Genomic DNA, 27,238 nt, shown 5'->3' with positions numbered 1-27,238 from the left:
TAAAAAGTACCTTTAAGAAAATATAAAAATCAATCTTTACCGTTAATTAAAATAATTAATTAAATTCTTCCATTAACTGTTCTTATCATTGATCACGTGGTCATAAAAAAAAATAGACTGACCAATCCAATGATTATATGTGATAACTTATGGTTTGATACAATATTTTCTCATAAAAATATTAAAAAATTATAAAGAATAAAACATATTAAAAAAACTAAATTATATAAAGTTATTAAAATTATAAATAAATATTATAAAAATTTATAAAAGTAATAAAACTTATTTAAGATGTTTAAAATTTAAAAAAATGTATTAAAATTCTTAAAAAATAATAAAAAAATGTAAAAGTTATTAAAATTAATATAAATTTATAAAAACAATAAAAAAACATAAAAACTTAAACTCAACCGATTAACTCAAAATCGAAAAAAATACTGATCCAGGAAAAGCGGTTAGACCCATTGGCATGCAAAACAGTTTTTTACGTACATTTCGCTGCTTAATTAATTTTATTTATTTATTTCCTTATTAATTAATTAATTTTATTTATTTATTATTTATTAGCACTGTTCTGTTTGTTACCCTCCATTTCTTCCCTTTCTTTCCATTGTAATCCTCTCTCTTTAATTTTTACACCACCGTTTTCCAATTATGGACTCTGTCGATCTCCACGAAGTTCACGAAACCGCCGCGTCCAACGGCGGCGCCAACCACACCGACCACGGTTGGCAAAAGGTTTCGTATCCTAAACGCCAACGTAAGACCAAATCCAAGGCCGATCCAGAAAAGCCTAATACCCGCCTTAGCGGAACCCTAACTGACGGCGGTCCTAACGTTTTCCATTCCCTCGAGCAACAGTCTGAGGATCGCCGCCGTCGGATCCTTGAAGCTCAAAGAGCTTACGCAGCTGATGTCGTTGATGCCGATGCTAAGGTTAAGAATGACAGATCGGATCTCGATGATGATGATGATAGTGATCTGGAAGGTGTTAAACCTAATGGAAAGCAGGCTGAGGTGGAAAAGAAAGTGAAGCAAAAGAAGCCGAAGAAGCCTAAGGTTACGGTTGCTGAGGCGGCTGCGAAGATCGATCCAGCTTTTCTCTCGGTTCATCTCGCTGTAAGCGTGGAACAATGATAGATTTCGCCTTTTTTGTTTGAGAAATCAACTGATTATCTAATTTATTTTCATTGATTTTTTAAATTAGGAATTGAATGGCGAGCAACAGGAAATCCAAATGCAGAAATTTGCGAATTTTTATGGTAAGGCATTTCAGGAAGTGGTAGCGGGGCAGTTTCCTTGGATGAAGATGTTCAGGGAGAGTACCATTACCAAGCTTGCAGATGTGAGTTTTTACTTACTTTCTTCTTTTTAGTTTTACTGTTTAATCACAACTGTAAGTTTGACTTTATGTGTCGATCGCTTCAAACATAATTTCTTGCATGTTTGAATGGTTAAATTGATTACTTTTTTCAAAGCATGCTTTGTGGATTGACTGCATAAAATGTGTTATTATCAGTGATTTTCCTAGGAAATGTAATTGGGATTCTTTAAAAAATTTATCTGCATGATTGTGATAGAAACTGACCGATAGTGAATTCTCATTGCACCATCTCGATCTCATTTTCATGTTAATTTTTAAATTTAACATGTAGTTTTAAAAAGTCCACTATTTGAATTGATTTAAACAGGATTGATTAGTTTTCTTTAGTGAGGAGGCAGTTAAACTGCTTTTCTGGTTTTGGTGGTTTACATTGTTTACATGTATTATATAAATTCATAGAATGGTATTGAAAACAATCATGAATTAGCAGCTTTCTGGATTTGCATATGGTTCATATGATGACTGTAAAAAAGTTAAAGGATAATATATCAATTGAGAAATAACGAATCAGTTAAATAATGCAACTATATTTTGTGAGTAAATGAGCTCACACGTGTATTAAGTTGGTATAAGTAATAGAAGTAGCTGGTCAAGATGAACAATTTTTTGTCCTTGTTGAGGTCAGTTTGTATCTAGGGGCTAATTAATTGAACTTGGGTGTCATCCAACATTGGTATGCATCCATGCGCCTCACTCTTGGATCATTTGAAGTTTTGGACTACCTGACCTGGCTAATCTTTGCAGAACTTTTCAGTTCATTTTTTCTGACCAAAGTAGTTAATTTATTGTTTTACAGATACCTCTATCACATATTTCTGATGATGTTTATAAGACTTCAGCTGATTGGATCAGCCAACAATCCCTTGAGGCACTTGGTTTTTTTGTCTTATGGTCTTTGGACATCATTCTTGGGGATTTGGTGGCCCAACAAGCAAATGCTAAGGGCTCCAAAAAAAGCGTGCAACAACCATCCTCGAAGTCTAAGGTAACTTATTGACAGTTTTGCTGTTAAATTGGTTATTTTTCTTTGGGTTTTCATCTATTATTCTGGTTTTTGATGCTGTTGAGTTTATATTTGTTATTTGCTTTCAGGTATCAGATATGTATTGGTTTTTACATCTTATGCATGATTCTGCTGGATGACATTGTTGTGTTATAAGAGTCTGCGTAAAATATAAGCCCCCTTGTGTTACTAGTGAAACGAACAGATGCGCGAATATAAGTTTGATACAACTGAAAAAAAACAGATATCTGCAGAGCATATTATACCATGCAAGTGATTGTAATATATGTTGATGGAAAAGGTTTTTTTAGCCAGAAATGGAAAGTAATTGGATTGAATACCATAAATTTTGAATGCTTTATCTGTACAGTAAACAATTTGGGAACAGTGGATTACTTCCTCATAATTTGTCAAAACAGTTTTATAGAAAGTGTCCCCTACTGATGTGCAAGCTAAGCAGCACTTAGTATTTATTTTCTTTTGAATAATGGTAACGTGATAGATTTGGGAGATGAACTGTTTATGCTTTGACATTTTCTTTTTTAACTGTTGGGAGCTTAATTTCATTTCATTCAATGAGCTTGAGAATATTTTTCTTCCTTTTTTGCTTTTGTTTGTTGCTTTCGCATGTGATCTGTGGAGGTTTTGGTATTATTGTGTATAGCTTTGTGAGTTAAAAAGCACTTTTGGCAAGAAATATGGTCCACCTCAAACTGACCTTGATATAAATGCGTTATGTAGGTTGGTATATTTGTGGCATTAGCAATGGTATTGCGGCGTAAACCCGATGCCCTAATTAGTGTATTGCCAAAGCTGAGAGAAGGATCGAAATATCAAGGACAAGATAAGCTCCCTGTTATTATATGGATGATAATTCAGGTAAGTGGTCACAATACAACTTCAGTCTAACTGGTATATGAATTTGGACCAAAAAAATTTCTCACTCGTTCCTCTTTGATAAGCTTCTTATTTCATACATCAACGTTGTACTGTCTAGGCATCCCGAGGAGATCTTGCTGTGGGGCTGTACATGTGGGCGCATCACCTCTTGCCTATAGTTGGTGGCAAGAACTGTAATCCACAATCCAGAGATCTAATTTTACAACTAGTGGAATGGTATTAAGCTTCTATAGTTTGTGGTTTTTTCCTTCTCTGGTCTGTTTTTTAATCTTGTGATTGGGTATCAAATCGATATGAATGAGGCTTATTAAATTCTTTCCCTTCTTGACAAAGGATCTTATCTGCCCCAAAAGCTTGGACAATTTTAGTAAATGCCGCAGTTAGAAAAGGGGAGCGTTTGGTGCCGCCGGCTTCATTTGAGATTCTAATGCGAGTTACCTTCCCTGCTTCTTCGTCTAGAGTAAAGGTTAGATTAAGAATTCAACTCTCTGCATTTGTTATGTCATTGATCAGATTTGAAACTATTATTATTTCCCAACTTTCTTATAAGTTATGGTAATGGTGTGCAGGCGACTGAAAGGTTTGAGGCCATATATCCCACAGTAAAGGAAGTGGGTCTTGCTGGTTCTCACGGAAGCAAAGCGATGAAACAAGTGTCTCTGCAGATATTTCATTTTGCTTTCAAAGCGGCCGGTGACGGTAAGTTTATAATTCGAAATACCCCCATCCCTCCTCTTCTCCCTTCCTCCACTTTGTTCTAATGGTAGTTTCGATGTCATTTTCAAACAGGCACTCCTGAGTTGTCCAAAGAAGCAGCCGGAATAGTCATATGGTCTTTGAACCAGAATGCCGAATGCTACAGGATTTGGGTGAGCTATAAGCTATTTTGTTTCTCGAAGCGCTTTTAAGAAGTAGAAAAAGCTTCCTACTGATTATTTTTTTTATCTATTCCTTGGTTATTTTGTTTCTCGAAGCGCTTTTAAGAAGTAGAAAAAGCTTCCTACTGATTTATTTTTTTTATCTATTCCTTGGTGTGAATAGGAGAAGGCTTATCTTGACAATCTAGAAGCAAGTGTTGCTGTTCTTAGAAGACTTTCGGAGGATTGGAAACAACACTCAACAAAACTTACTACTCTTGATCCTTTGAGGGAAACTGTCAAGAATTTTAGAAACAAGGTACTTACTATCTATAACTCAGGTGTGTCTGACACAGATATTTGTGCTACATTGGTACATTCTGTTTTTTCTAAGCTTCTTCATGTATTTGAAAAGTCATATCCTCGAACCCTTGTTTGGATATGTGCCTGACATGGGTATAGGGTACTTGAAAATTGAGAAGTTAGACTAACATAGCTTATTGTGCTACAAATCTATGCTAATCAGACTCGGGTGTGTCAGTCACTGTTCGGTTTGGATTGGATTGGTTTGGAAAAAAATAGATATTTCAGTATAAATTATTTTTTCTATCATAAAAAAGTTAAAACTAATTACAAATTAAATAAAAATAAAATCCGGTCGTTTCAAATAATTGTGGCTTTTTACTTGTGAACTGAAAGCCAAACTGCATTGAATATATTTGGTTGTGATAACTGTTCGAATCGGTTTTCTGTATTTTTTGGTTCTTTTCCTCAACTCTATTGGTCTCGGTTACATGTCATACATATATTTTCCGTGTTTTATTATTTTTCATGTATTTTAAGGGTTTTTGGAGTGTTATATTTCCATACCTTGTCTAAATATGTGTTGGACACGGATATTTCAATAAAAATAAAGAGTCGAGGCAACATAGCTAGAAATAACCGATACCGTATGAATTTTTGCTGAATCATCCACTTAGTTTCCTACAAATAATGCAACTATATGACATATTATTTCTCAAAGTCACTCAGGATATTTTATAACCTGATTATCATTTTTCCTTTTCTCCATTTTCAGAACGAAAAAGCTATGAGCAACGGAGCTGATGCTGTGAGACAGTCACTGTTCCAAGAAGCAGACAAGTATTGTAAGCACATATCGGGAAAGCTATCACGTGGCCATGGATGCTTAAAAGCTTTGGCCTTCTTGGTCGTTGCATTTGCTGTAGGTGCTGCTGTTGTAACTCCCAACATCGACCCCTCGGACTGGAGCAAACTATCCGAAGCTATTGGCACCGCTGACTGGAACAAACTGTCCGAAGCTCTCAGCACTGCTGACTGGAACAAACTGTCCAAAGTTTTCAGCTCTTAACGATCTTCCCCATCTCATAAACTTCAAATCTAGGTACTTTCTTTTTTCAATCTAGAATTTTAACTGGCAACGGAGAAAAAGGTCGTTTGATATGGCATTTTAGGAGAATACTATTAGAATAGCGGCTTAAAGAAGAGAGGATAAAATGGTGCAATGGGTTTGGTTTTTACTACAATTACTTGTATTTCGAAGTAATTTATTCTCATGAACTTAGGGTTTCAAATAATTTGAGGATAATTTTCATGTTGAAAAACCATTAGCTTTTCTCATAGTTTTTCTTAGGGGCGAGCATAACTCGATTTAAAATTAGTCGAAAACTGATGTGATTTGGTTAAATCGGTTTTCGATTGAAGTTTTTTCTGTATTTGAGTTGGTTATGAGCTTTTATTCAAGTTTGGTTTGAGAAGGGAATAATTGAATAGCTCTGAGGTTTTGAGACTTTTTAGCATTGAAATCTGAATTTTATCATGCGTAAATGTAGTATTTGGGTGTTTTTATAAAAAAAAATTTGAGCTAAATTTTCATAGAATGTGGATTTCGTCTAAGTTCAAATATATTTCGGTTTCCAGTTCTGTCAATAATGTTTGAATTGGTTTGGACGGTCGGATCGAGAACCGATCTAAGTATAAGTTCGGAGAATAGTGTTTAACTGGTTAGATTGAGAATTAGTATGAACTGGTTGAATCACTTAAAAATTGGGTTGAATCTGGGTTTTTTAATATTTTTATTTTATGAAATTCTAATAAATTTTTAATTGAATCAATGGTTTAATCATTTTGATCTGTTCTGGTTTTAAAAATATTGAGTTGATTTTGGTTTTAATTTATTGGCATATTTAAGTAATTTGATCTAAATTTAGCTCGATCCCTCTTTTCACTTTAATCGTACATTATGTATAATTACAAGTATAATAATTTATTTGATTTTCTAATTTAAAAAAAGCATTGTAATCTATTTTATTGGTCTTTAAATTTGTATTATTTGTTAAATTATCTTAAAAATATGGAAAAGAATTTAAATTATTTGTTAAATCAATTTAAAATGGATAAAAGAATTAATATCGGTCAATTTTGTTAATATGGTATATATATAGATGTCAAATCAATAGTTAATTAATTTTTACAACTTAAAATATATAAAATTATATTTAAAAAATGAAAATGAAAATTTATATTTTAATATTTTTAATTTAAAAAAATGAAATAATTGCTAGGGGCTATGTATGTGAACTGTTGGTAGGATGTCTCGTCTGTAAAGTGAATTATTTTTTCATTTATCTAATTAACTAATATTTGTTTTTTTATTTATAATTGATTGTTTGAGTTGCAAAATGTTTTTTTAGTTATATGTAAGGTGATGTTGTTTTTAGAAGTTTAAACATGATTTTCTTACCACTTTTAATGAGAATTTATTTACAATTTTTAATGATGGTGTATAAATTACGTTAATGAGACATTTAAATGTATCAGTTTAATCCACAAAATATATGAACTTGTACATTAACATTATAATTACTCTATAAAAATATTCTTATTAATCTAACACGAATATCAAATATGATAATCACGATATATAAATGTTTTAAAATTACAAATAGTATAATATATATCATTGATTAACGAAGGAATGCAATTATATTCGAGTTCTGATTAATTTTTTTTAATTTTTAAAATATTCCTTTTTTCAATTATATTTAAATTAAGTCTCATTTTTTAAATTAAATTTTAAATGTATTTTTTACCAATAATAATAATAAAGCTTTAAATAATAAACAAGTTTGAACATTAAATTATAATTAAAATTTAAAACTAAAATCTCAACACATTTTACAAAATATTACAAACCAAATATAATATCTTTTAAATATAAAAAATTTTACAATTATTTAAATTTTAATATTTTTTCCACAAAACTTATAAATAATAATTTTTAAAATATTACAAGTGTATTATATTACAAAATTTTTATATAAATAATAAACCCGTGCGAAAAAAACTAGTATATATTTTATGACAAGGTATTGCACATAGAGAAAGCTTGCTTAATTGGCATAGTTCTTGTGCCAATGTACGTGCTTTAATGTACATACTTCAGTATGAAAATTATAATTAATTTTATGAATAACTAAGTAATTTCTAAATATTATTTTAAGTCAAATATTATATTATAATTATTAAATATTTTATTATATTGTATACTTTTATGTTTATACTATTGTCAGGTAAATCTAATTTTAATTAATTTAAATATTATTTTTGTAAAAATAATATAATATAAAACATTAATTGTTTTCTCCTAGTAAATTTAATTTACAGAAATATTAATTAATATTATAATTTACATAAATATTAAATAATATTAAATTTTGAAAGTTGACGTAGTTTATTGTATGATATATTAGATTTTCTTATTAGCTGAAAAAAAGTGGAGCCTAAATAATTTTAATTTTAAAAAAATTAATATTTCATTGTGGAAGTTTATTTACATTAAATCACAATAAGTATTAATTAAATTATTTTATTTTTTTTCTTTTTGGTGAAAAGAAACAAAATTAAAAACAAACTAATTATATCAGAGACTTTTGAGCAAGGTTAACGCTTGTTTTAACAATAGGAGAAATTGTTAACACCTCCCTTGGGATTTCTTCAAAAACCGTCAGATTTTGAGCTGTATCAAAAGCCAATTTTGTCATACAATCAACAAGTATATTAGACTCTCTAAGGATGTGTTGCATGATCGAACGCTCGACCTTCGCTAAAAGTTGATGAATTCTTTTAATGAGGGTGGAGTTCGAATCTATCAAGAAAAATTTTTGAATTGCTTTAACCGCCTCAAAATTATCTGTTTGAATCATCACTTCCTCAAATCTTCTTTCTTAGATAACGACCAATCTATCGAAAATGCTTCACAATTCAGCATCAAATACAAAATATTCTCCCAAAAATTTGTTATATCCCATCATCCAATCCCATTACCATCACGTAAGTCAAATATTTTAATCGAACTTGACAAATTTTTTATTTCATCTACTCATATTATTTTTATATTTTTAAATTTTTTAGGTTTAATTTTTATATTAATTAAATCAATTCATTTACTTTTTTTATAAAAAAATTAAATAATAGTTTATAAATGAAGTCATAACATTTCTAATCGTTATTTTTATATTAAAATATAAATGCAATTTTGTTTATTTAAAATTTAAATTTTTTAAACATATTAATAATTAAAAAAATAATTAATCCATAGATCGCACTGAAAATAAAAATTTATATAAATGAAATAAAAAAAGTATATGTTAATGTGATGTTACCATCATTTAATCCACTCTTTGAAGAAGATTATGATAAGAAGGATTTGGTGAGTGGGACGACGATAAATGCGCATTAATTATCTTCATAATTAAAAGCTTCTGTCACGTTAAGTGCCTTTATTTAATATTTTAATTATTTATAAAGTTATTCTCTTATAAAAGTCAATGTTTTAAAATTCGATAATTAAACCGATTAGATTATCGATTTCATCACTTATATTATTCGTTTCACAATAATTAAAAATTCTTTAAAATTTTAATTATCGATTTTTGTTCTTGGTTTCAGTAATTTTGTTTAAAGGTCGATTTAATCTTTTTTGTCTAAAATAACATATCAATTGATTTTTGATCTAATCGATCTGATCTAATTCCAATAATATCGATTAAAATAATAGATGAAAATTGGTGAACTAAGTCACTTTTTAAAAATAAATTTTGAATGACATGAGTTTCAGAATTAATACTAAACATTTCTTTTTTTTATTTATTTAAAATAGTATTATTAATACAAAAATAAGTAAAAGTATTGTGTTTTTAAAAAAATAATATTTACTTATTTATTTAAAAATATAATTTAGAACATTAAAATTGGATGTATTTAAAATATATATAATTAATGCAATAACAGTAAATTAAATCATGAAACGTTATGAAAAAAAATTAAAACTAAATTCATCTTAATAATATAAAATTATTTGATTTATTATTAAATTTATACGCTATGCATCAAATATTAACTTTTTAGGAAGTATAATATATATTGGGTTTATAATTTTTAATATAGTATTAAATAAAAATAGAACGTAATTTTATTTTTTAGTCACTCGACTTTAAAGATTACAAAATGGTTATTGAACTGTTCGAAAGTTTTCGTTTAAGTTATTGAGTTGTTAAAATTACTATTGTATGGCCTTTTCTATTTACACTACCTGTACTAATCGAAAGCTCTCATTCCCTTTCTTTTTTAAATTTCAGTTTTTTTTTTCAAGAAATCGCTTTGGACGTCTAACTGGAATTCAAGCAACTTTCTTTTTGTAATCTTAACATTAATCATCAGATCAAATTAGATTTAAAGTATGTTCTTCTACACATCAATGGGTATTGATCCACCATACCAATCTTGATTTATCGCTTGAAGCTTGCGAGACAGACTTTCTTTTTAAAAAAGCTTAACACCCCAATCGCTTAAATAAAAAACTTTTGAATAGTTGAGTGACCAAAATAAAAAATTATTAAAAATTTAATTACCTTGAATGCAATTTACCCTATTTGTTATATAATGTCAAATCTAATGTATATATTCTTTTCAAAAAATGAGTGGGGAAGGTTTTAATTTATACGTGAAATAAAAAGTCAACGCCCTTCTCTTTCTCTTTCTCACTGTCACCCACTACTCTGTCTCTCTCTCTCTCCCTATCCTTTCTTATTCTCTGTGTTTGTTCTCATTTGCTCCTTTTTGAGCCCGAGTTTAGTTTTTATAATTAATTTTTAATAGTATTTTTTTATTAACTTCGATTTTTGGCTTTTTAATATTAATTTTGAGGTTTATATTTTTTGAATTTATTTAATAAAATTTCAAAGTTTTTTATTTAATAAATATTTAAAAAAATAAAGATTTAAGTATATAAAAATAATAAATAACTGTTACATAATATTTTTTGAAAATATTTTTATATAGTTACTTTTATTAATTTAAATATAAAATATTCTTTACATTAAATATAAAATATTCTTTACATATAAAAAGTTAAAATTGATTATAAATAAAAAATTAAATTAAATTAATTTTGAGTTTTTAATTTATATTTCAGAAGCATTGAAAAAATAAATCACATAAAAAATTTTAAAAATAATGTTTTATTTTTTTATTTTTCCAAAAATAATTTTTTTGAAAAATCGAATTAATATTCGGAACGCGTGTCTGAAATCCATTGATGACGTCCATGATAAGATATAAAGGAGACTCGTAGGTTAACATAGCTAGCAGAATCTTAGAAAAATTGATTGAAAAAAAGAAAAGCAATCAGCGCACTGCTTCTTCTTTTTTTTTTTTCTATAAAAACAGAGCCACCATTTTCACCATTTTTTTGAAGCTCTGTTTGAAATCCCCAAAAAAAGAAATTCACTTTTCTTTCCCTTTAATTTAACTTCTTCTTCTTTTTTTCTTTTTGATCTCTTACTGTGAATTCCCTTAACTGCATTTACTTTTTTTTTCTCTGAAAAAAATAGGTTTAATAATTGTAGAAAATTAACAAAATGGAGGGATTGCCCACTGGTTACCGTCCCAACGTTGGTGTTTGTCTTATAAACTCTGATAATCAGGTACCCTTTTTAACTTTCTTTTCTGGGTTTCTTTTGTTTTTTAGATGAATAATTTAGAGATATGATAGATTTTTTTTGAATTTATGAAAATAAAAAGGGTTTTTTTAACAAAATTTGAAGTTTTTGAATTAAACCCATTGTGATTTTGTAGTTAAAATGTTTAAAAATGAGAAAAAAAATATGCTTCTGGGATTTGAACTTTGGGCCTGAGATTCAAGCTTTCAACTAATTCAAGTTATATTTTGAGCTTTTTAATGTATTTTTAAATTTTCTTTTGTTGCATGATATAAGGTAGAAAAAGCTGAAAAATACTTCAATTTATTTATTTATCTTTTGTCTTTGAAGGTTTTTGTAGCTTCCAGATTGAATGTTCCCGGAGCTTGGCAGATGCCTCAGGTAGGATTTTTATGTGGTATTTCTGAGGGTAAAATTACTATGGAGCCCCTGTGTTAGTAATTAGATTGCATTTTGCCCCTTAACTAAAAATGAGGTAGTCTTTTCTGTTAAAAATCGAACAGTGGCAATGGACGAATTTTTAATAGAGGATCAATTTGCTTAATTTTAGAATAGTGGGGACAAAATGCATTCTAACTCTTAGTAGTAGGACCTCCATGGTACTTTTACCTACTTCTGAGATACGAGTGTTTAATTTTGATATATGTTCAATATGAATACTTTCACAATAAAAGTTTCATGTTTTTAGAAGATTATATTTTTATGTCAATGTTTGATCATACCTCGGAAATGGATATTTTAAACAAAATGAAGAATCCGAATTCGGAGTCTATTGTGCGTGTGTTTTTGCTTTCATGTTTTTCGGATTCTTCATCTATTGTGAGTACTCATGTTCGGCATTTGTATGACTTATTTTCGAACATGAGTACAGGGAAATGATCCTATAGGACTCTTCCAAATACATGAAAAGAAACTTAAAAAAAGATTGAATAGATCGTGTTCGACACTCGTACTAGGGTTCGAGGCTTAGAACATGCGAGTGTGGTGGGCTTAATTGATTATAATTTTGGGTTCTTTTACAAACTCAGGGAGGTATTGAAGATGGTGAGGAGCCGAGAAATGCAGCTATAAGGGAATTACGAGAGGAAACTGGAGTTGAGTCTGCTGAAATTATCGCCGAGGTTCATTTTCGAAACAAAATCTTGTTATCTGCAGTTTTTTTTCTGTAGGACTTTTGGCTGTGGCTCGTCATTCATATCATTCGACCATGTGTTGTTCTTTTTCTTTTGATGTTTCGTTCGCTATGATTTGAATATTGAATGTATTATTTACGACGCATATTGTTGTTCCGAATTATTGAACCACTTGAGTGAAGGTACTAGAAACAATGATTAAGATATTGTGTGGTTTGGCAGGTTCCGACATGGTTGACATATGATTTTCCAACTGCAGTAAAGGCCAAAGTGAATCGACTCTGGGGAGGCGAATGGCACGGAAATGCGCAGAAATGGTTCGTTTCCCCCTTTTTGTCCTTTCCCTCTCTCTTTTATCGAATCATAAGCAATTGAATTCGGGTGGCCTTTGGCTTTGTTAGAAGAAAGTCGTGTCGGTTTGAAACTGCTCAGTTTAGTTTTCGATATAATTTCATGGTTTAAGCTAGGCATCCAAGGCATGTTGAACGTGCCTACGGGACATACCTAATGTATTTGTCTTCGTCATGCCGGTTTTTATGAGGAATGCCAACTAGGGGCAAATCCAGAAAATTTTTAAGAGGCGCCGGAATTAAATTATAATTTTTTTTTGAGGTTAAAGTATAATTTTATCTAGTGTTAACTTAGGAATTCGTCAATTTTGAAAGTACTAAATCGACTTTTTATTTTTATATTTATAGGGTCAAAGTACAATTTTACCATATAGTAACTTTTAATTCCATCATTTATCCCTCTAAACCGACTCGACTAGAGTTCATCATGTTGATCATATGATTTACGGGCTAACAATCGATCATGACGAGTGGCAGGTTTCTTATGAAATTAACAAAAGACGAGAGCGAAATCAACTTAGCAACCGGAGAGGTAGAACCGGAATTTGCCGAGTGGAAATGGGCAACTCCCGAAGAAGTAGTTGAGCAGGTATTGTCTAACCTGAGATTTAAATCGGGGTCATAAACATATCTTCAGTCGAAATTGTGGACGTAACGAATGTTATTCAAAAATTGCAGGCAGTGGATTATAAAAGGCCAACATATGAAGAAGTTATGAAGACCTTTCAGCCATACTTTAGTGATAATGGCAAAGCCACCAAATGTAAATCAACAAAATGGTGAATGCAATGGTCGTAAAAGTTCTATGAAGAATCTATATTAAGAGTTGGATCGTATTTTGTTATTTTTATTTAGAAAGTGGGTAAATTAATCTCTGTAGGTTAGAATAAAGAGAAAATTAGTTTTTCTATTAAAAATTTTATCTATTTCTACAGTTAAAAATTGGTCTCTGCACATCAAGCAGACTAATTTTTAACGGTACAAATAAATGGAATTTTTAAAAGAAACAATTAATTTACTTTTTAAGCTAATGTACATGAATTAATTTACACATTTTTGGGTAAAAAGATAAAATGCAATCTGACTCCTAGTACGAGAGTTTTTTTTGGTACTTTTACTATGCAATGGTGTGTTTTTGTAGGGTCAAATTATGATTTTCATCCAATATTATATTTAATTTGATGATTTAGTCCTTGGTATTTAAATTTAGCGTGATTTTGATCCTTCAATTATTATTAATGTAATATCTTAGTCCAAATTAGAAAAATTATCAATTGATTGATGTGGAATTTTTTTTTAAATCCAAATAATGAAGTTGAGAAAAATGTTACATGTAAAATAAAAAATAAGGAATATTTGAGTTTTGGGTTTTTTTTTTTAAAAATTCCACATCAATTGAAGTTAGTAATTTGGATTAAGGTATAAAATTAATAATAATATGGTGATTAACTTATGTCAATTTGAAGTATTAGGACTAAATCGTCAAACTGAGTATAACACAATGAAATAAAGTCATAATTTGACTTTTTTTTGTAGGTTTCTCTCAGTATGTTTTAGGTATAAGTCGGGTTTGAATGTCGGATGTGGATGTGTTTGATATATTTTTCAATATTTACGTATATTCAAGCTTTCATAGAATCATATATCTATACTCGTATTTGACTTTAATTTCAAATATCAATTTTGAAAATAAATTATTAAAAAGTTCCATGTTTTTTTTTTAATTTCAAATCGAATTAATATTAGTTGAATTGGGATTCAATCAATTTAGCTTATTATTTATAGTTATTGTTACTCGCAAATTGATTAAAGGCGACATAGAATAAATTATTATTTATTTATATAATTTTTTTTTGTTAAATTTGGATATTTGAGAGTTTATCTAAATTATTATTCAAAATTTTTATTAATAAAATACATTTTATGAAATTTTAAAATATTCAATCTTCAAAGGTTATTCGAATATATTTCAATTTTCTGTTCGTTTGTGTTATATATTAGTTTAATTATACTCTATAATTGTTTAAACATGTATTTATATTCAACTTGTGATTGGATTTTACACGCATATATGATAACAATAATATTATTATTTATTATTTATTATAATAAAAAAGTTAGCCCAAATTAAAAATAATTTAATAGAATTAAAATTTATTGAGCTTCAATTATTAAATAAAAAACGAGTTGAGTATGTAATTAATTATTCGGGTTATGGTCCAAAATAATATATAAAATACTTGTGTATTAATTTTGAAAATCAAAACTACTAGATTTAAAAGATTTCAACATATCAATAGATTTAGGTACGTATATGTATCTATTTTTTATTTTTTGTTCTAGTTGATTTGACATTTAAGTATGCATCAATATCTAGTTTCCTTTTGTTCTTGTTGAGTTAGTGTGATAGATTATTCAACGTATCAATGGATTCAATATGCATCAATATCTAGTTTCCTTTTGTTCTTGTTGAGTTAGTGTGATAGATTATTCAACGTATCAATGGATTCAAGTACGTATTAATTCTTTTTTATAATCTAACATGATAGATCCTTCAACGTATTAATGGATTTAGGTTTGTTTTCGATGATCTAACATGGCATATATAATTTTATTAAATTTTATATAAGATATTACTATTTTAAAAAATAGTATCCGAATCTTGTCAATTAGCAATGAATTGGGTTTTTTTTTTTTGAAATGATTTGTTGTTTAAATTTTATAGGTTTTATCTTATGATTTGGTATTCCAATTAATATACGTTAAATATTTGAGATTTATCGTAACAAAACGATAATGTAAGTGACTAAAACGTAATATTTCAAACATAAATGACTAAAATATAATTTAAGACAAATAAAAGTGATTATTTTTATAGTTTAACTTTTAATAATATAAATTATTTAAGTATATATATATTAAAGTCGTTTGAGTATTAATAAGCTCAAATTCAACTCAATAATTACTAAATTAAGTTTAAATTTTTCGAGTTAGACTTAAGTAGCTTGTGAGCACGGATTATTTTATTATTTAACAGGTTTGTGTTTTATTACTACATTAAAATATCAATTACAAAATAATATTTTTAATATTTATTCCAAATATGATTTTTAAATGATAGCTTATGATTGTCTATATTTTTTATTAACTATTCTTTTTAAAAATATTATTAATTAATTGAACTAATCTCAAATCAAAATTTAAATAAAAAATTGAGGTTTAACATTTAAGAATTTTATAATAAAATAAATTGGGAAAATATAAAAAATGGAAAAAAAAATTAAAAATATCAAACAATTAAAATATACAGGGTGGTAATACATAAGCAAGATTATATGAACCCCCTCCACCCCCACCCCCCCCCCCCCACCCGCCCAACCAAAAAAAAAAAAGTAAAAGAGAAAAAAAAATCCAACTACGAAAAATTTAAAACCCTAATTGTTTATTAATTAATTTGATTTGGTTTCACCGATTCAAGAATCTGGCGAAGACCCATAACTCAGCAACTGAAGAAAATGCGTTGTAGTACTAGTGTAAAAAGAAACAAGCTTAAAGACGCCATTATTGCAGAGCTTGCTGCTTCAACAAACCCTTCAATGGCGATAAACCCTGATCTTATCGACCTTCGATTGCAGCAGTTCTTGCCTACTTTACAAACTCCCACTCATCCTCCTTACTCTTTGGTAACTACTAATCACTTTTTTTTTTCGTTCTTATTGTGGTTGCCATCTGTGCCAATATCATGAAGTTTTAAATGTTGAATTTTGTTTATATATTTTGATTTTATTGAATTTTTTTGTTGAATTTGCTAGAAACCCAGATCGGTTAATGTTTTTTTTTAACTAAATTAATGGAAGATTATTGAATTGGGATGCCCATGAAAATTGGCATTGAATGTATGCAAATAATGAAATAATGCCGTTTCCTTTTTAGAGAAGAATTGAATTTTAGGTCTTTTATTTGTTTATTTATGTTCTCATTGTTGCTTTTTCTTGTGTTTATTTTATTCATTTAGATGATTCAACAAGCAATTTTGAAATTAAATGAGGAATGTGGGTCGAAAGAGGAAGATATATCGAGGTTTATAGAGAAAGAATACAAGGGTTTGCCGTGGGCGCATGCTAGTTTTTTGAGTCATCATTTGGAGAGGCTTTGTAGAACCGGAGAGCTCGTATCTGTAGATAATGAACGGTATATGGTTTGTATGGATGATGGTGATTTCAGGAACGAGGAGGAGACGAGTCTTGGGTTGAAAGTTTCAAATTGTGATGAGAAGGAAGATCGAGCCTTGGTTCGAGGGAAGGGGAGTGAAGTTGAGGTTTTCAATGGATGGAGTGGAGTAAATGGTGATCGAGTTCTGGAATCTGAGAAACGATGTGAAGTTGAAAGACAAAGTGTTGAAGTGAATGGCCAGAATGTAGCTTGTGATGAAAGAACGGAAGGGTTTGAAGAACAAATGGAAGGCAGAAGGGAATCCGTTAATGAGGTTCGAGAAGAAAGTCAACACTTTAATGAACAAATCGAACCGAGTCTTCATTTGGAGAAGCTTTGTAGGAATGGAAAGATGGTATGCGTTAATAATGAAGATGATGGTGATTTGCAGAATGAGGAGGAAATGAGTCATAGGTTGAACGTTTCAAATAGTGTTGAGAAGGAAGATCAAACTTTAGTCCAAGGGAAGTGGAGTGAAGTCAAGGCTTTTGATGGCTGCAACGGGGTAAACAGTGGTCAAGCTGCAGAATCTGAAACTCGGTGTGAAGTTGAAAGACAAAGTGTTGAAGAGAAAGGCCAGGATAGAGCTTGTGATGGAAGAACGGAAGGGTTTGAAGAACAAATGGAAGGCAGAAGGGAATCGATTAATGAAGTTCGAGAAAAAAGTCAACACTTTAATGGACAAATTGAAACGAGTCATCATTTGGAGAAGCTTTGTGAAGATGATGGTGATTTGTGGAATGAGGAGGACGAGATGAGTCATAGGTTGAACATTTCAAATAGCATTGAGAAGGAAGATCAAACCTTAGGCCAAGGGAAGCGGAGTGATGTCGAGGCTTTTGACAGCTGTAACGGGGTAAACAGTGGTCAAGCTGCAGAATCCGAAATTCGGTGTGAAGTTGAAAGACATAGTGTTGAAGTGAGTGGCCAAAAGACCGCATGCGAGCAAAGGATGGAGGGATGCACTATAGAGTCAATTAATGAGGTTCAAGAAGAAAGTCAAAACTTTAGTCGACAAATCGAAGAGAGTAATCATTTGGAGAAGCTTTGTAGGAATGCAGAAATTGAATGTGTTAATAATGAACGGCAAACATGCCACTTGGATGATGGTGATTTGGTCAATGAGGAGGAGATGTGTCATAAGTTCTGTATGGCAAACATTTCAAATAGTGATGAAAGCGAAGATCAAACCTCGGTCCGAGTAAAGGAGAGAGAAGTTGAGGCTATTAATGGACTGAGTGGGGTAAATGGTGATCAAGGTGCGGAATCCAAGAATCGATGCAAAGTTGGAACACATAGTATTGAAGTGAGTGATAAAAATACGACATCTGAGCGAACAATGGAGGGATTTGAAAAACAAAAGGTTGGCAGAAGGGAACCACTTATAGAGGTTCAAGGAGAAAGTCAAAACTTTAGTGGTCAAATTGAAGCGAGTTGTCATTTGGAGAAGCATGGAGAGATTGATAATGCCGATAATGAACGGTCTATGGTTCACATGGATGATGCTGCGTTGGGGAAGGAGAACGATGAGAAGGAAGATCGAACCTTAGTCCAAGAGAAAGGGACTGAAGTCGAGGCTTTTGTTGGCTGTAGTGGGGTAAAAAGTGATCAAGCTAATAATGGAGAAGCATGTGAGCAAATAACGGAGGGATTTGAAGAACAAAACGAGGGCACAAGGGAATCACTTGAAGAGCTTCAAGAAGGTCAAAACATTAGTGATCCAATTGAAGTAGCCGAAGAAGTCAATATGGCAAAAGGAAAACCAACTAAGGTGGCTCAAAAACGAAGGGGACAAAAGAGAAAACGACAAGTGAAGACCAGAAAACAGAGAAAGGTGGCTCGTGTTTTAAAAAACGAAGGCAGAAAGGAATCACTTAAAGAGGTTCAAGAAGAAAGTGAAAACTTCAGCAGTCCACTCGAAGTAGCTGAAGAAATACCGATAGGAAAGCTAAATAAGGTCACTCGAAAACCGAGGGGAAAAAAGAGAAAACGACGAGAGATTACCAATAAAACGATAAAGGTAGTTAATCTCATTTTACAACACTTTACACAGTTTCTTAGTAGGATTAAGGATTGTATGAATCAATTATTTGATGTGTCGTAAACACTTTAGTATTTAACCATATATGATGTGTCATAAATAGTTAAGTAACATCATTTACGTGTCATATTTTGAATAGAAGTGTTATTTGTTGACGTCACGTAATTGTTACGTATAGTCCTCCTTCCTTTTACCGGTTTTCTCGTGAACATTATGTTCTGCCTTCTTAATTGTGATGTCTATTGCTTAATAACGGTTTCGAGGACTCCATTTTAGTAAATATTTTTGGGTCATCATTTAATCAATGCTAGTATCATTCCATTACCGGAAAAGGGTTTTCTGTTATTGGTTATGGATGATTAGCTAGTTCCGGTAGTTACTTTCTAGAATTGTAAATATTGTCGTATGTTGTATTTTCTCAAGATTTCAGGATGAACTTGTTGGTGACCATACTTTTCTCCAGTTTTATTTACTTTTGTTGTAATTTATTTATGATTCAACTTTCAACAAGATTCGACAAGCAAACTTATGAGATTTAATGCTTTGTTGAACTGTCAAGGTACTTAAGGACGATATTGCCTGGCCCATGATGGAAAACGAGAAGAAATATGTCAAGGAGCGACAACAGCAACTGAAGGGCGGAAATGGAGTAACAAAATCTGTTGGTGAACAAGATCAACCACAACGAGGTAAGATGGTTAGTGAACAAGGCTCACAGGACCCAAAAATTGACATCAGAACCAAAACGCTGGTAAATCCTTTCGATGGAGATGTAAATAACTTGAAGATTTCACCTCCGAAGCGTTCTGCTCGTCTATTAGAAAAGAAAAAGAAAGAAGGTTTAAAGCACGAGGAACAGCGGCAAAGGAAACTTTGTGAAAGAGAAAGGCGTTCGCTTATTGTTTGTGCTTTGCCAGCGGCAACCCAACCGAGGAAAGATATTGACCTGGAGGCACGTACAACGCCACAGATAGATCTTGAATCAAGGGAATGGGGGAAGATCCATTTAAGGCAACTTAAACGTCCTAGATCTCGAACGCATGCAAATAAAGGGAATATGGCTGAGAGGTTTACTCAAAGTGAGCCGAAGCTGAATGGTACGTCCAAAATTTCAGAACTCGAAGAGGAGAAACAAGAACCTCGGATGAAGGTTTACGTTCGGAGAAAGGTGAAAAAATCCCAGCTAAAAGAACCTGAAAACAATATCGTTTTGTCATCAAACCTGGAATAGCTTTTTGTGCTTTATATACAGAGTAGTATGCTGCCGATATCTGTATTAGCTTCAACACTGTCTTGCCGGTTTGATTGCTCCGTTACGGCCGACATTCTATAGATTATCCTTGACCGAATGTCGGCCAGAGTGAGCATTTATTTATTTTCTGTTTCATAGCTCCATGCTTGCTTGTGGTTTTAACAGTGTATCTAAGAGTTGCCGAAGAAAGCATTGGTATATAATTAATTGATATTTAATAGTGATACTGAAGTTTTCTATTCAATATTTTATGTATATTTGAAAATTTTCCTATTTTAATGTTTAGAAAACTAATGAGTGTTAAAAACACTATATTAATTTTTATAATTAGATTTATGTGAAATTTTTAGTTAATATTTTTTTTTGTAAAATAATTATATTATTACGATGATAATTTCATAATTTTTTAAAAATCAATAAAAACACAAATGATGAAAACTTAAAAGTTAAAAACACAAAAATTTTCGACCATCAACTTTATTATATAAATTAGCTAATTTTATTTTTTATGTGTTATAAATTACATAATATATAAAAATAACATAATATAAGGTAAGCTTAATGATAAATTTGGCTACGAACTTTTGCATATTTTGTCAAAATGACTCTAATTGTATTTTTAATTTTTTTTTTACCATCAACCTTTGGTTTTTCTCTATTTTCTAATAGATTTAATGTATAAGTTCAAGCTTTCAATCTTTTTTTTCTTTCAAAAGGTATTAATTTTTCATACGTTAGTTTATTGAGAAGTTTTTCTACCGAGTTAATTTTTTTAGATAATTACGTTTATTTTATTTTTTTAATTTAATGTAATTTTTTTAACAATACTTCCATTAAATTTGTTAGAAAAAGTAGATTAGAAAAAAAGAACAAAAATTAATCGTAAAAAAAATTAAAAATATAATTAAAATTATTCTGACAAAATATGCAAATACTTTTCGTTAAATTTATCATTAAATCTATAAAATATTATAAACTTTAAAAAAGAAATAAACTGCCTAATTTGTTATAAAAAAAACCTAATATTTGGAGACATGTCTAAATTTGATTGTCTAAATTAGAATATCCGATATGGCGCTATCAAAACGTGATGAGCGTTGTGTTTTGGGGGATCCACTTTGAAAAACGCGCAGCCAACTTGTATCTGCGCTGTTAATTAACACGCTTTCGCGCGCCGCCCCCATCGGTGGTTCCCACCGCCGTTTTTCAAACTATAAAACCACTGTTAGCATAAACGCTATTATCAAATATCATCATCAACAAACAAACAAAAAAAAAGAAGAAAGAAAATTCAAAATCATGGGATCAAAATCTCTTTGCAATACCTGTTTTCTTTCCTCAACAACCTGCTTTCCGAAACACCGATCCAGAAAACCGATCTCCACGACGACGCCGAAGATATTCGCTTCGAGAAGATCGGATAACGATGACTTGAGCTGCAGCGGCGTTGGTGGTGGAGGAAGACGGCGACTCGTCGATGAAAACATGATTGTTCTACGGAAAAGAATACACGAGATTAAGATGATAGAGCGGAACTATGAACCGCCGGCGGATTGGATGGAGTGGGAGAAACGGTATTACACGAGTTACGATTCGATTATATGTGATGTTTTGGGCGTTTTACAATCGCAGTTGATGAATACTCGGCCAAGCTTAGCTTTAGGGATGGTGGCGGTGATGATGTTGAGCTTGCCGGCGTCCGCCGCTTTCGTGGTGGTGCATGCGGTGGAAATGATTAAAAGGATTATGGAAACTGGGATTCATATATGATATTAAAAGAAACTGATGGTTTCATATTTTCTCTAACATAATGGATGGATAGAAATTTCAAATTTGAGTTGAGTTTATATTTTTAAGGTTAAACTCTGCTATTAGTCCCTATATTTTACGAAAATTATGGATTTAGTCCCTGTATTTTAATTTGATATTTTTAGTCTTTGTACTTTTCATATTTTAGAATTTTAGTCATCACCAATCATTAATTGTTAAATCCACTAAGTACAGTTTTGTTACTTCTAAAATTTGATGTGACAAAACATATTATCATATGTGTAATGCCATATTGGCTTATTATTTCCATATATTATTCACACTACAAATCCAGTTAATGGATTAATAACTGTCATTTGTGTCAATACTAAAATTTCAAAATTTGAAAACTATACTAGCTTAGAATGAGCCAATCGGAGAATGTGGACTAAATCTACAATTATACACATAGTATAATACTAGTAATTAAATTTAACTAAACGAATTTATTGCTACTATTTGAATTAGGACTAAAATTTCAAATTTTAAAAAGTGCAAGGACTAAAGAAACTAATTTGAAAAGTATAGGGATTAAACCCAACCAAATTAAGATACACGGATTAAATCCATAACTTTAACTTTAACAAATTCAAAGATTAATAGCAGAATTTAACCTATTTTTAACCTCGGTTTGATTTAGAGGCGCTTATGGGCTGGGTTTAAGTGTTATATTAATATACTTTATACTTGCTTAAACCTGGCCAGACTCGAAATTTGGGTCTAAAATTTTATTTAAATCTGCTCATATTTGAAAAAGACTAACTCAAGCCCATTTTAGGCTTGCCTATATTATTTTTAATTTTTTAAAAAATACTTATATTATATTATTTTATAATTTTATAATTTTATAATTTTTTTATTTATTGAAAATTTTTCTATAATCATGTTAACATTATTTTAATGTTTACATTATAGTATTATTATATATCTAGTATAAGTTTATTTTTTAAATGTGTTCTAAATTATATAATATAAAGTATTATAAACTTAAAATAGGTCGGGTCGAGCTTGGGCCTTGAATGTTTAAGCCTGAGCCTAACACATATTTTAAACGGGCCTAATTTTTTTGCTTAAACCCATTTTTCGGGTTTAATATTATTGTCCAAATCCTCCCAAATTTCGGGTGGGCCTGGATAGGTGACCCAACTTATGAAGAAGTCTAGTTTAGTTGAATTATTTTTATTGTTTATAAATAATAATAATAATATAAACTAATTTTATATTATATTTATGTATTATTATAACGAAATTTAAATATATATTTTTATTTTTTTAAATAGTGATAAGAGGCTTTTGGTGGGCTGAGTTTGGGCTCAAGTCTAATTTTTTTTTAAATTGGCTTCAAATTTGAATATTCTATGGATAATATAATTTAAATTTTGATAATAATATTCAAATAATAATAATAATTTCTGGATTAATTCAAATAATAATGATTGGGGAATTTGCTTAACTGTTGTCTCTATTTCAATTTGGTACATACATATGAACATTTTTCTTTTATTTTAGCAGTACAATATATGACACGTGCAAGTAAAAATTAGAAACTCCCACGTGGGATACAGCCACGTGTAAATCCAGAAAAGGCTACACGCGTGAAAACGAACTTCAGGAGTAATCGCCCACTCTGTATTCGTAACGCAAAAAGCTGAAGCTCTCTCACTTTCACCATTTTTCGATTCAATCCTTCGTTTCAGTAAGATCTCTTCACTGCAATTACATTTTTCATCTTTATCGGCAATGTTGTCTTTAGTTTTGTTAATGCATTGATAGTTTTCAGTTTTATTGAAGTTCATAGAATTCAAGTTTTGGCTAATTTTGTTTACTCTCTTTGCAAATTATGAATCTGATTTCTTTGGATTATGCCATTTTTTTTTGAAATAAAATGTAATTAGATCTGACAATTTTCATGTTAATTCTATGTTTATAGTTTTTTATAAGTTTTATTAATTCATGTTTATATAGATTTTGATATGCTCCTTTCCTGTTTGTGAATTTGATTTTATGATTGTATTTTGGATTATTTTTTCATAATGGATTGGTTAATTGTTAATATGTTTCAGAACATATTGATGTTTCCAGTGTTTAATGGCCTCTTAATTAGCCTATAATGGAATTAGAAGTTGGCATTATATTGAACTCGATTAGTACAAGCATGAAATGAGATCAATGAAGTTGTGTGTGTGGGTGTGTGTCTGTATGTATGTATGTGAAACTCTTAATGTTCTTATTAGCCATTCCATTTCGAAGTTTTGATCGATCCGTTGAAAACATCGAAGTATCGAGCATATCTTAATCGCTTTCGAATGCTGCCGATAATTGTTTCTTGAAGAATTGAATCCATTTTTGCATACTGATGATGATTGATTATTGAAGAACTGAATCTTGGTTCATTTCTTTGTCTAGGTTTTATATGAAAGTTTAGTTCATTGTACAAACAACGAAAAAATGTCCGGTGTATCTCTCGCCGTGGCTCCAAGAAGTGAGCCAGATCACACCATAGCACCTGGGGAAAAACCCGAGCACAAACCACCTCGCCAGCAGCAGCAACAGCAACAGCAACAGTCCGGGGTAGGCAGTATAATGGGATCATTACGTGTGATCGAGCTCCAACTAGTAGTTTTCATTATGGTTTTTTCGATTAGTGGCCTTGTCCCGCTCCTTGATTTAGTCTTCCCAGCTATTGCCTCCGCTTATATTATTGCCCTTTCGCGTTTCGCCTTCCCATCCAACGGTCATGTATCGACTGCCTCGCAAGAGATTTTCCAAGGCAGCAAACTGTTTAGGCTCTATGTGATCCTTGGAACTGCAGTAGGACTTTTTTTGCCGCTCGCGTATGTCTTGGGCGGCTTCGCAAGGGGCGACAACCATGACGTTCGATCGGCTACCCCGCACTTGTTCTTGCTTTCATTCCAAATACTAACAGAAAACGTGATAGGCGGGCTGTCTTTATTTTCGCCACCGGTGAGGGCACTCGTCCCGTTACTATACACGGTTCGGAGAATCTTCGTTCTTGTTGACTGGATACATGATGTTTGGCTCAACAAAACACTGCCTGTTAATGCACAACTGAAGGTAAATTCTTCACCAAATACTTCTAGTTTTAGTCACTTAATTATTAGTAATTTTTTTTAGTCACATAATTATGAAAAGTTACAAAATTATCAATCAATTATTCAATTTTCTTTTATCACTAACGGGCTAACATGGTGGCAACTTTTAAAATTAGTACAATAACTTTAGTTTTCACCTTTTATACATTATGTCAATTTAGTCTTTGATTAAAAAAATATAAACCCTCAACATTTACACATTATATAATTTGGTATTTTTTTTGCAGTTTAACTTTTTTTATGTGACCCTTCCACGTAAAAAAAATAAAAACTCAAATTTACCATCTAAATTTGATTAAAAATATACAAAAAGATAGAAACATTAAACAATCAAAGATAACAAATTTACTCTTTTCTTGCCCTTTTAAAACTAACCCTCAATGTTATAAAAAATAAAATTGTAAAAAAAAGAGACTAAATTACACAATATGTAAATGTTGAGGGTTAAATTTTTTAAAATCAAAACTGAATTGACATAATTTATAAATATTCAAGAATTAAAGTTGTTATTATGTCAATTTAAAAGCTGCCACGATTAATTAGCTGATGACAAAAAAGGATAAAAATTAAATAGTTACGTGATTATTTTGTAATTTTTTATTCACCTAAAAAAAGAAATTTGCTTGAGTTAATATTAATTTAGTTTATCTTCAAATAATTCCCAGTATTATCGATTTGATCTGAATTGCACAGGATATCGTATGGCATTGGTTGGGGAAGGGCTTGGCGGCTGCGAACCTATTGTACTTCTCTATCAACCTCTTTTTCTTTTTGATTCCGCGATTCCTTCCTCGAGCATTCGAGAGGTATTTTAAGGAGAGGGGTGAAATACACTGCAAGATGTCGGAGGATAAGCGTCCTATAATGGCGAACAAGTCTCTAGCAACAAATAAGAAAGATGATTGATTCACCATTTCGGTCGGTCTCGGTATCATGTGTTCATTGTTGTTCACACACCACTTGAAGAAGAATTGCAGTGTGTTAAAAACAGTTAGTGATTTCTCCTTTTTGCCTGATGATGCCATTTGACATTTGTTCTCTTTTTATAACATTTTTGACAATGACAATGTTGGAATCATTTTCTACATTATTTGTTTGCCAACTTTGAATTTTAAACAAATATTTCATTTCTCTTTGTATGGTAACATTAGTTATGCCTTTATGTGACTTTTTATTGTTAACGGGGTTTGGTTCCTTCGAGAAAAATTTTCGAAGTGCTGTTTTTTTGGCAGTCGATCTAAATAAAAAATATTGTCATTGTATCAAGATTTTGTCTTTAATCTATGTGAAGAGTTGTGTACGGTTCACGAAAATAAGTATCTTGGTTGATAGAGATAAGGACATGCAGGACTCGAGAAATGTATCAGTATAGAGTGTGTAAATAATTATTGAGGTATGTTATTCAGATTTGGATGTGCATGTTCAACAATATTGGTTTGTGTTTTGATGTAGATTGTCCAAATTTCCTTCTCTCTGTCTCAAGAATTTTTATGTATTCAAAGCCTTTCATTAGTATGTATTATATGGAAATCAAAGTTTTATTTGAATATAAGTCAAAGACAGATGTATTTACAACGTGTATATATATATACATTTATGATTTAATTATATTTAGTATATTTATTAAAAAATAAAATAAATATATAAATTATTATAAAGTGGTAAAAAGATGATTTAATGTATACAATCTACTATATTTAAAGGTGATTAAAATGAAAGTTGTCTTTTAGGTGAAATTGTAAGGATTTTTTTAGGCGATCAAAATGAAATCGTTTTAAAAGTTGAGTGATCAATTGGGTAATTTATTTTTATTTTAAATATGAATAATAATTTTAATAAATTTTAATTATTATAACATCAATATCATTTAAGTTATTTTATTATTTAATGTAAATATTATTGTAATTTTTAAGATTATTTTAAGATATATAAAATTCATATTAATTTAATATCTTTAGTACACATTTTTATTTTTACTTCGCTACGCTTAAATCCAAACAAATATTCCATGGGTATTCCATGGGTACTTTGTTCTCTTTAGTAAAAAAAGGGGGCAAGTTTGTTGTTGTTCGTTAGATTAAAGAGTAGATTGGTCATTTTAATTAAAAATTTTATCCATTTTTACTATAAAAAACTAGCATGACTAACAAAATAACTAGAAA

At 30.4% G+C, this 27,238-nt stretch overlaps 5 protein-coding genes across 6 annotated transcripts; all 5 read left to right on the top strand.

The window, feature by feature from the left end:
• Positions 1–408: 408 nt before the first annotated feature.
• Positions 409–5,937, top strand: LOC107910825 (uncharacterized). The gene is made up of 10 exons (XM_041111738.1): positions 409–1,119; positions 1,208–1,345; positions 2,181–2,369; positions 3,129–3,266; positions 3,385–3,503; positions 3,621–3,753; positions 3,857–3,986; positions 4,077–4,156; positions 4,329–4,463; positions 5,223–5,937. Exons 1-10 carry the CDS (start codon positions 655–657, stop codon positions 5,514–5,516), a joined length of 1,821 nt encoding a protein of 606 aa, XP_040967672.1. The 5' UTR covers positions 409–654; the 3' UTR covers positions 5,517–5,937.
• A 4,825-nt stretch (positions 5,938–10,762) lies between these two features.
• Positions 10,763–14,287, top strand: LOC121228296 (nudix hydrolase 25). The gene is made up of 6 exons (XM_041111737.1): positions 10,763–11,151; positions 11,497–11,547; positions 12,195–12,287; positions 12,522–12,616; positions 13,127–13,238; positions 13,328–14,287. The coding sequence occupies exons 1-6, from the start codon at positions 11,086–11,088 to the stop codon at positions 13,430–13,432; spliced, it is 522 nt and encodes a 173-aa protein (XP_040967671.1). The 5' UTR covers positions 10,763–11,085; the 3' UTR covers positions 13,433–14,287.
• Positions 14,288–15,988: 1,701 nt separating this feature from the next.
• LOC121228295 (uncharacterized) lies at positions 15,989–20,378 on the top strand. Its single transcript, XM_041111736.1, has 3 exons — positions 15,989–16,332; positions 16,665–18,881; positions 19,462–20,378. The coding sequence occupies exons 1-3, from the start codon at positions 16,165–16,167 to the stop codon at positions 20,131–20,133; spliced, it is 3,057 nt and encodes a 1,018-aa protein (XP_040967670.1). The 5' UTR covers positions 15,989–16,164; the 3' UTR covers positions 20,134–20,378.
• Positions 20,379–21,205: 827 nt separating this feature from the next.
• On the top strand, positions 21,206–22,273 carry LOC121228294 (uncharacterized). Its single transcript, XM_041111735.1, has one exon. The coding sequence runs from the start codon at positions 21,454–21,456 to the stop codon at positions 21,922–21,924; it is 471 nt and encodes a 156-aa protein (XP_040967669.1). The 5' UTR covers positions 21,206–21,453; the 3' UTR covers positions 21,925–22,273.
• A 1,275-nt stretch (positions 22,274–23,548) lies between these two features.
• On the top strand, positions 23,549–26,342 carry LOC121228293 (uncharacterized). 2 transcript variants are annotated; one of them, XM_041111733.1, is made up of 3 exons: positions 23,549–23,659; positions 24,370–25,038; positions 25,770–26,342. In XM_041111733.1, the coding sequence occupies exons 2-3, from the start codon at positions 24,412–24,414 to the stop codon at positions 25,980–25,982; spliced, it is 840 nt and encodes a 279-aa protein (XP_040967667.1). In that variant the 5' UTR covers positions 23,549–23,659; positions 24,370–24,411; the 3' UTR covers positions 25,983–26,342. The 2 variants fall into 2 exon arrangements, with proteins under 2 accessions (XP_040967667.1, XP_040967668.1); XM_041111734.1 differs by lacking the exon at positions 23,549–23,659 and adding an exon at positions 23,721–23,850.
• The last annotated feature ends 896 nt before the right edge of the window (positions 26,343–27,238 follow it).

The sequence above is a fragment of the Gossypium hirsutum genome, chromosome A04 (genome assembly GCF_007990345.1).
Source record: "Gossypium hirsutum isolate 1008001.06 chromosome A04, Gossypium_hirsutum_v2.1, whole genome shotgun sequence".
Taxonomy (NCBI): domain Eukaryota; kingdom Viridiplantae; phylum Streptophyta; class Magnoliopsida; order Malvales; family Malvaceae; genus Gossypium; species Gossypium hirsutum.
Note: the sequence above shows the minus strand (reverse complement) of the source record. Positions and strands in the feature narration are given on the sequence as shown.

What these genes read in the sequence shown, in the direction of transcription:
- LOC107910825 (XM_041111738.1), top strand. Translation starts at nt 655, where the DNA reads ATGGACTCTGTCGATCTCCACGAAGTTCACGAAACCGCCGCGTCCAAC. An exon ending in TTATATGGATGATAATTCAG is followed by an intron (nt 3,267 to 3,384) that starts GTAAGTGGTCAC and finishes TGTACTGTCTAG; the next exon opens with GCATCCCGAGGAGATCTTGC. An exon ending in CTTCTTCGTCTAGAGTAAAG is followed by an intron (nt 3,754 to 3,856) that starts GTTAGATTAAGA and finishes AATGGTGTGCAG; the next exon opens with GCGACTGAAAGGTTTGAGGC.
- LOC121228296 (XM_041111737.1), top strand. Translation starts at nt 11,086, where the DNA reads ATGGAGGGATTGCCCACTGGTTACCGTCCCAACGTTGGTGTTTGTCTT. An exon ending in TTATAAACTCTGATAATCAG is followed by an intron (nt 11,152 to 11,496) that starts GTACCCTTTTTA and finishes TTGTCTTTGAAG; the next exon opens with GTTTTTGTAGCTTCCAGATT. An exon ending in CCGAAGAAGTAGTTGAGCAG is followed by an intron (nt 13,239 to 13,327) that starts GTATTGTCTAAC and finishes CAAAAATTGCAG; the next exon opens with GCAGTGGATTATAAAAGGCC.
- LOC121228295 (XM_041111736.1), top strand. Translation starts at nt 16,165, where the DNA reads ATGCGTTGTAGTACTAGTGTAAAAAGAAACAAGCTTAAAGACGCCATT. An exon ending in CTCATCCTCCTTACTCTTTG is followed by an intron (nt 16,333 to 16,664) that starts GTAACTACTAAT and finishes TTATTCATTTAG; the next exon opens with ATGATTCAACAAGCAATTTT. An exon ending in TTACCAATAAAACGATAAAG is followed by an intron (nt 18,882 to 19,461) that starts GTAGTTAATCTC and finishes TGAACTGTCAAG; the next exon opens with GTACTTAAGGACGATATTGC.
- LOC121228294 (XM_041111735.1), top strand. Translation starts at nt 21,454, where the DNA reads ATGGGATCAAAATCTCTTTGCAATACCTGTTTTCTTTCCTCAACAACC.
- LOC121228293 (XM_041111733.1), top strand. Translation starts at nt 24,412, where the DNA reads ATGTCCGGTGTATCTCTCGCCGTGGCTCCAAGAAGTGAGCCAGATCAC. An exon ending in CTGTTAATGCACAACTGAAG is followed by an intron (nt 25,039 to 25,769) that starts GTAAATTCTTCA and finishes TGAATTGCACAG; the next exon opens with GATATCGTATGGCATTGGTT.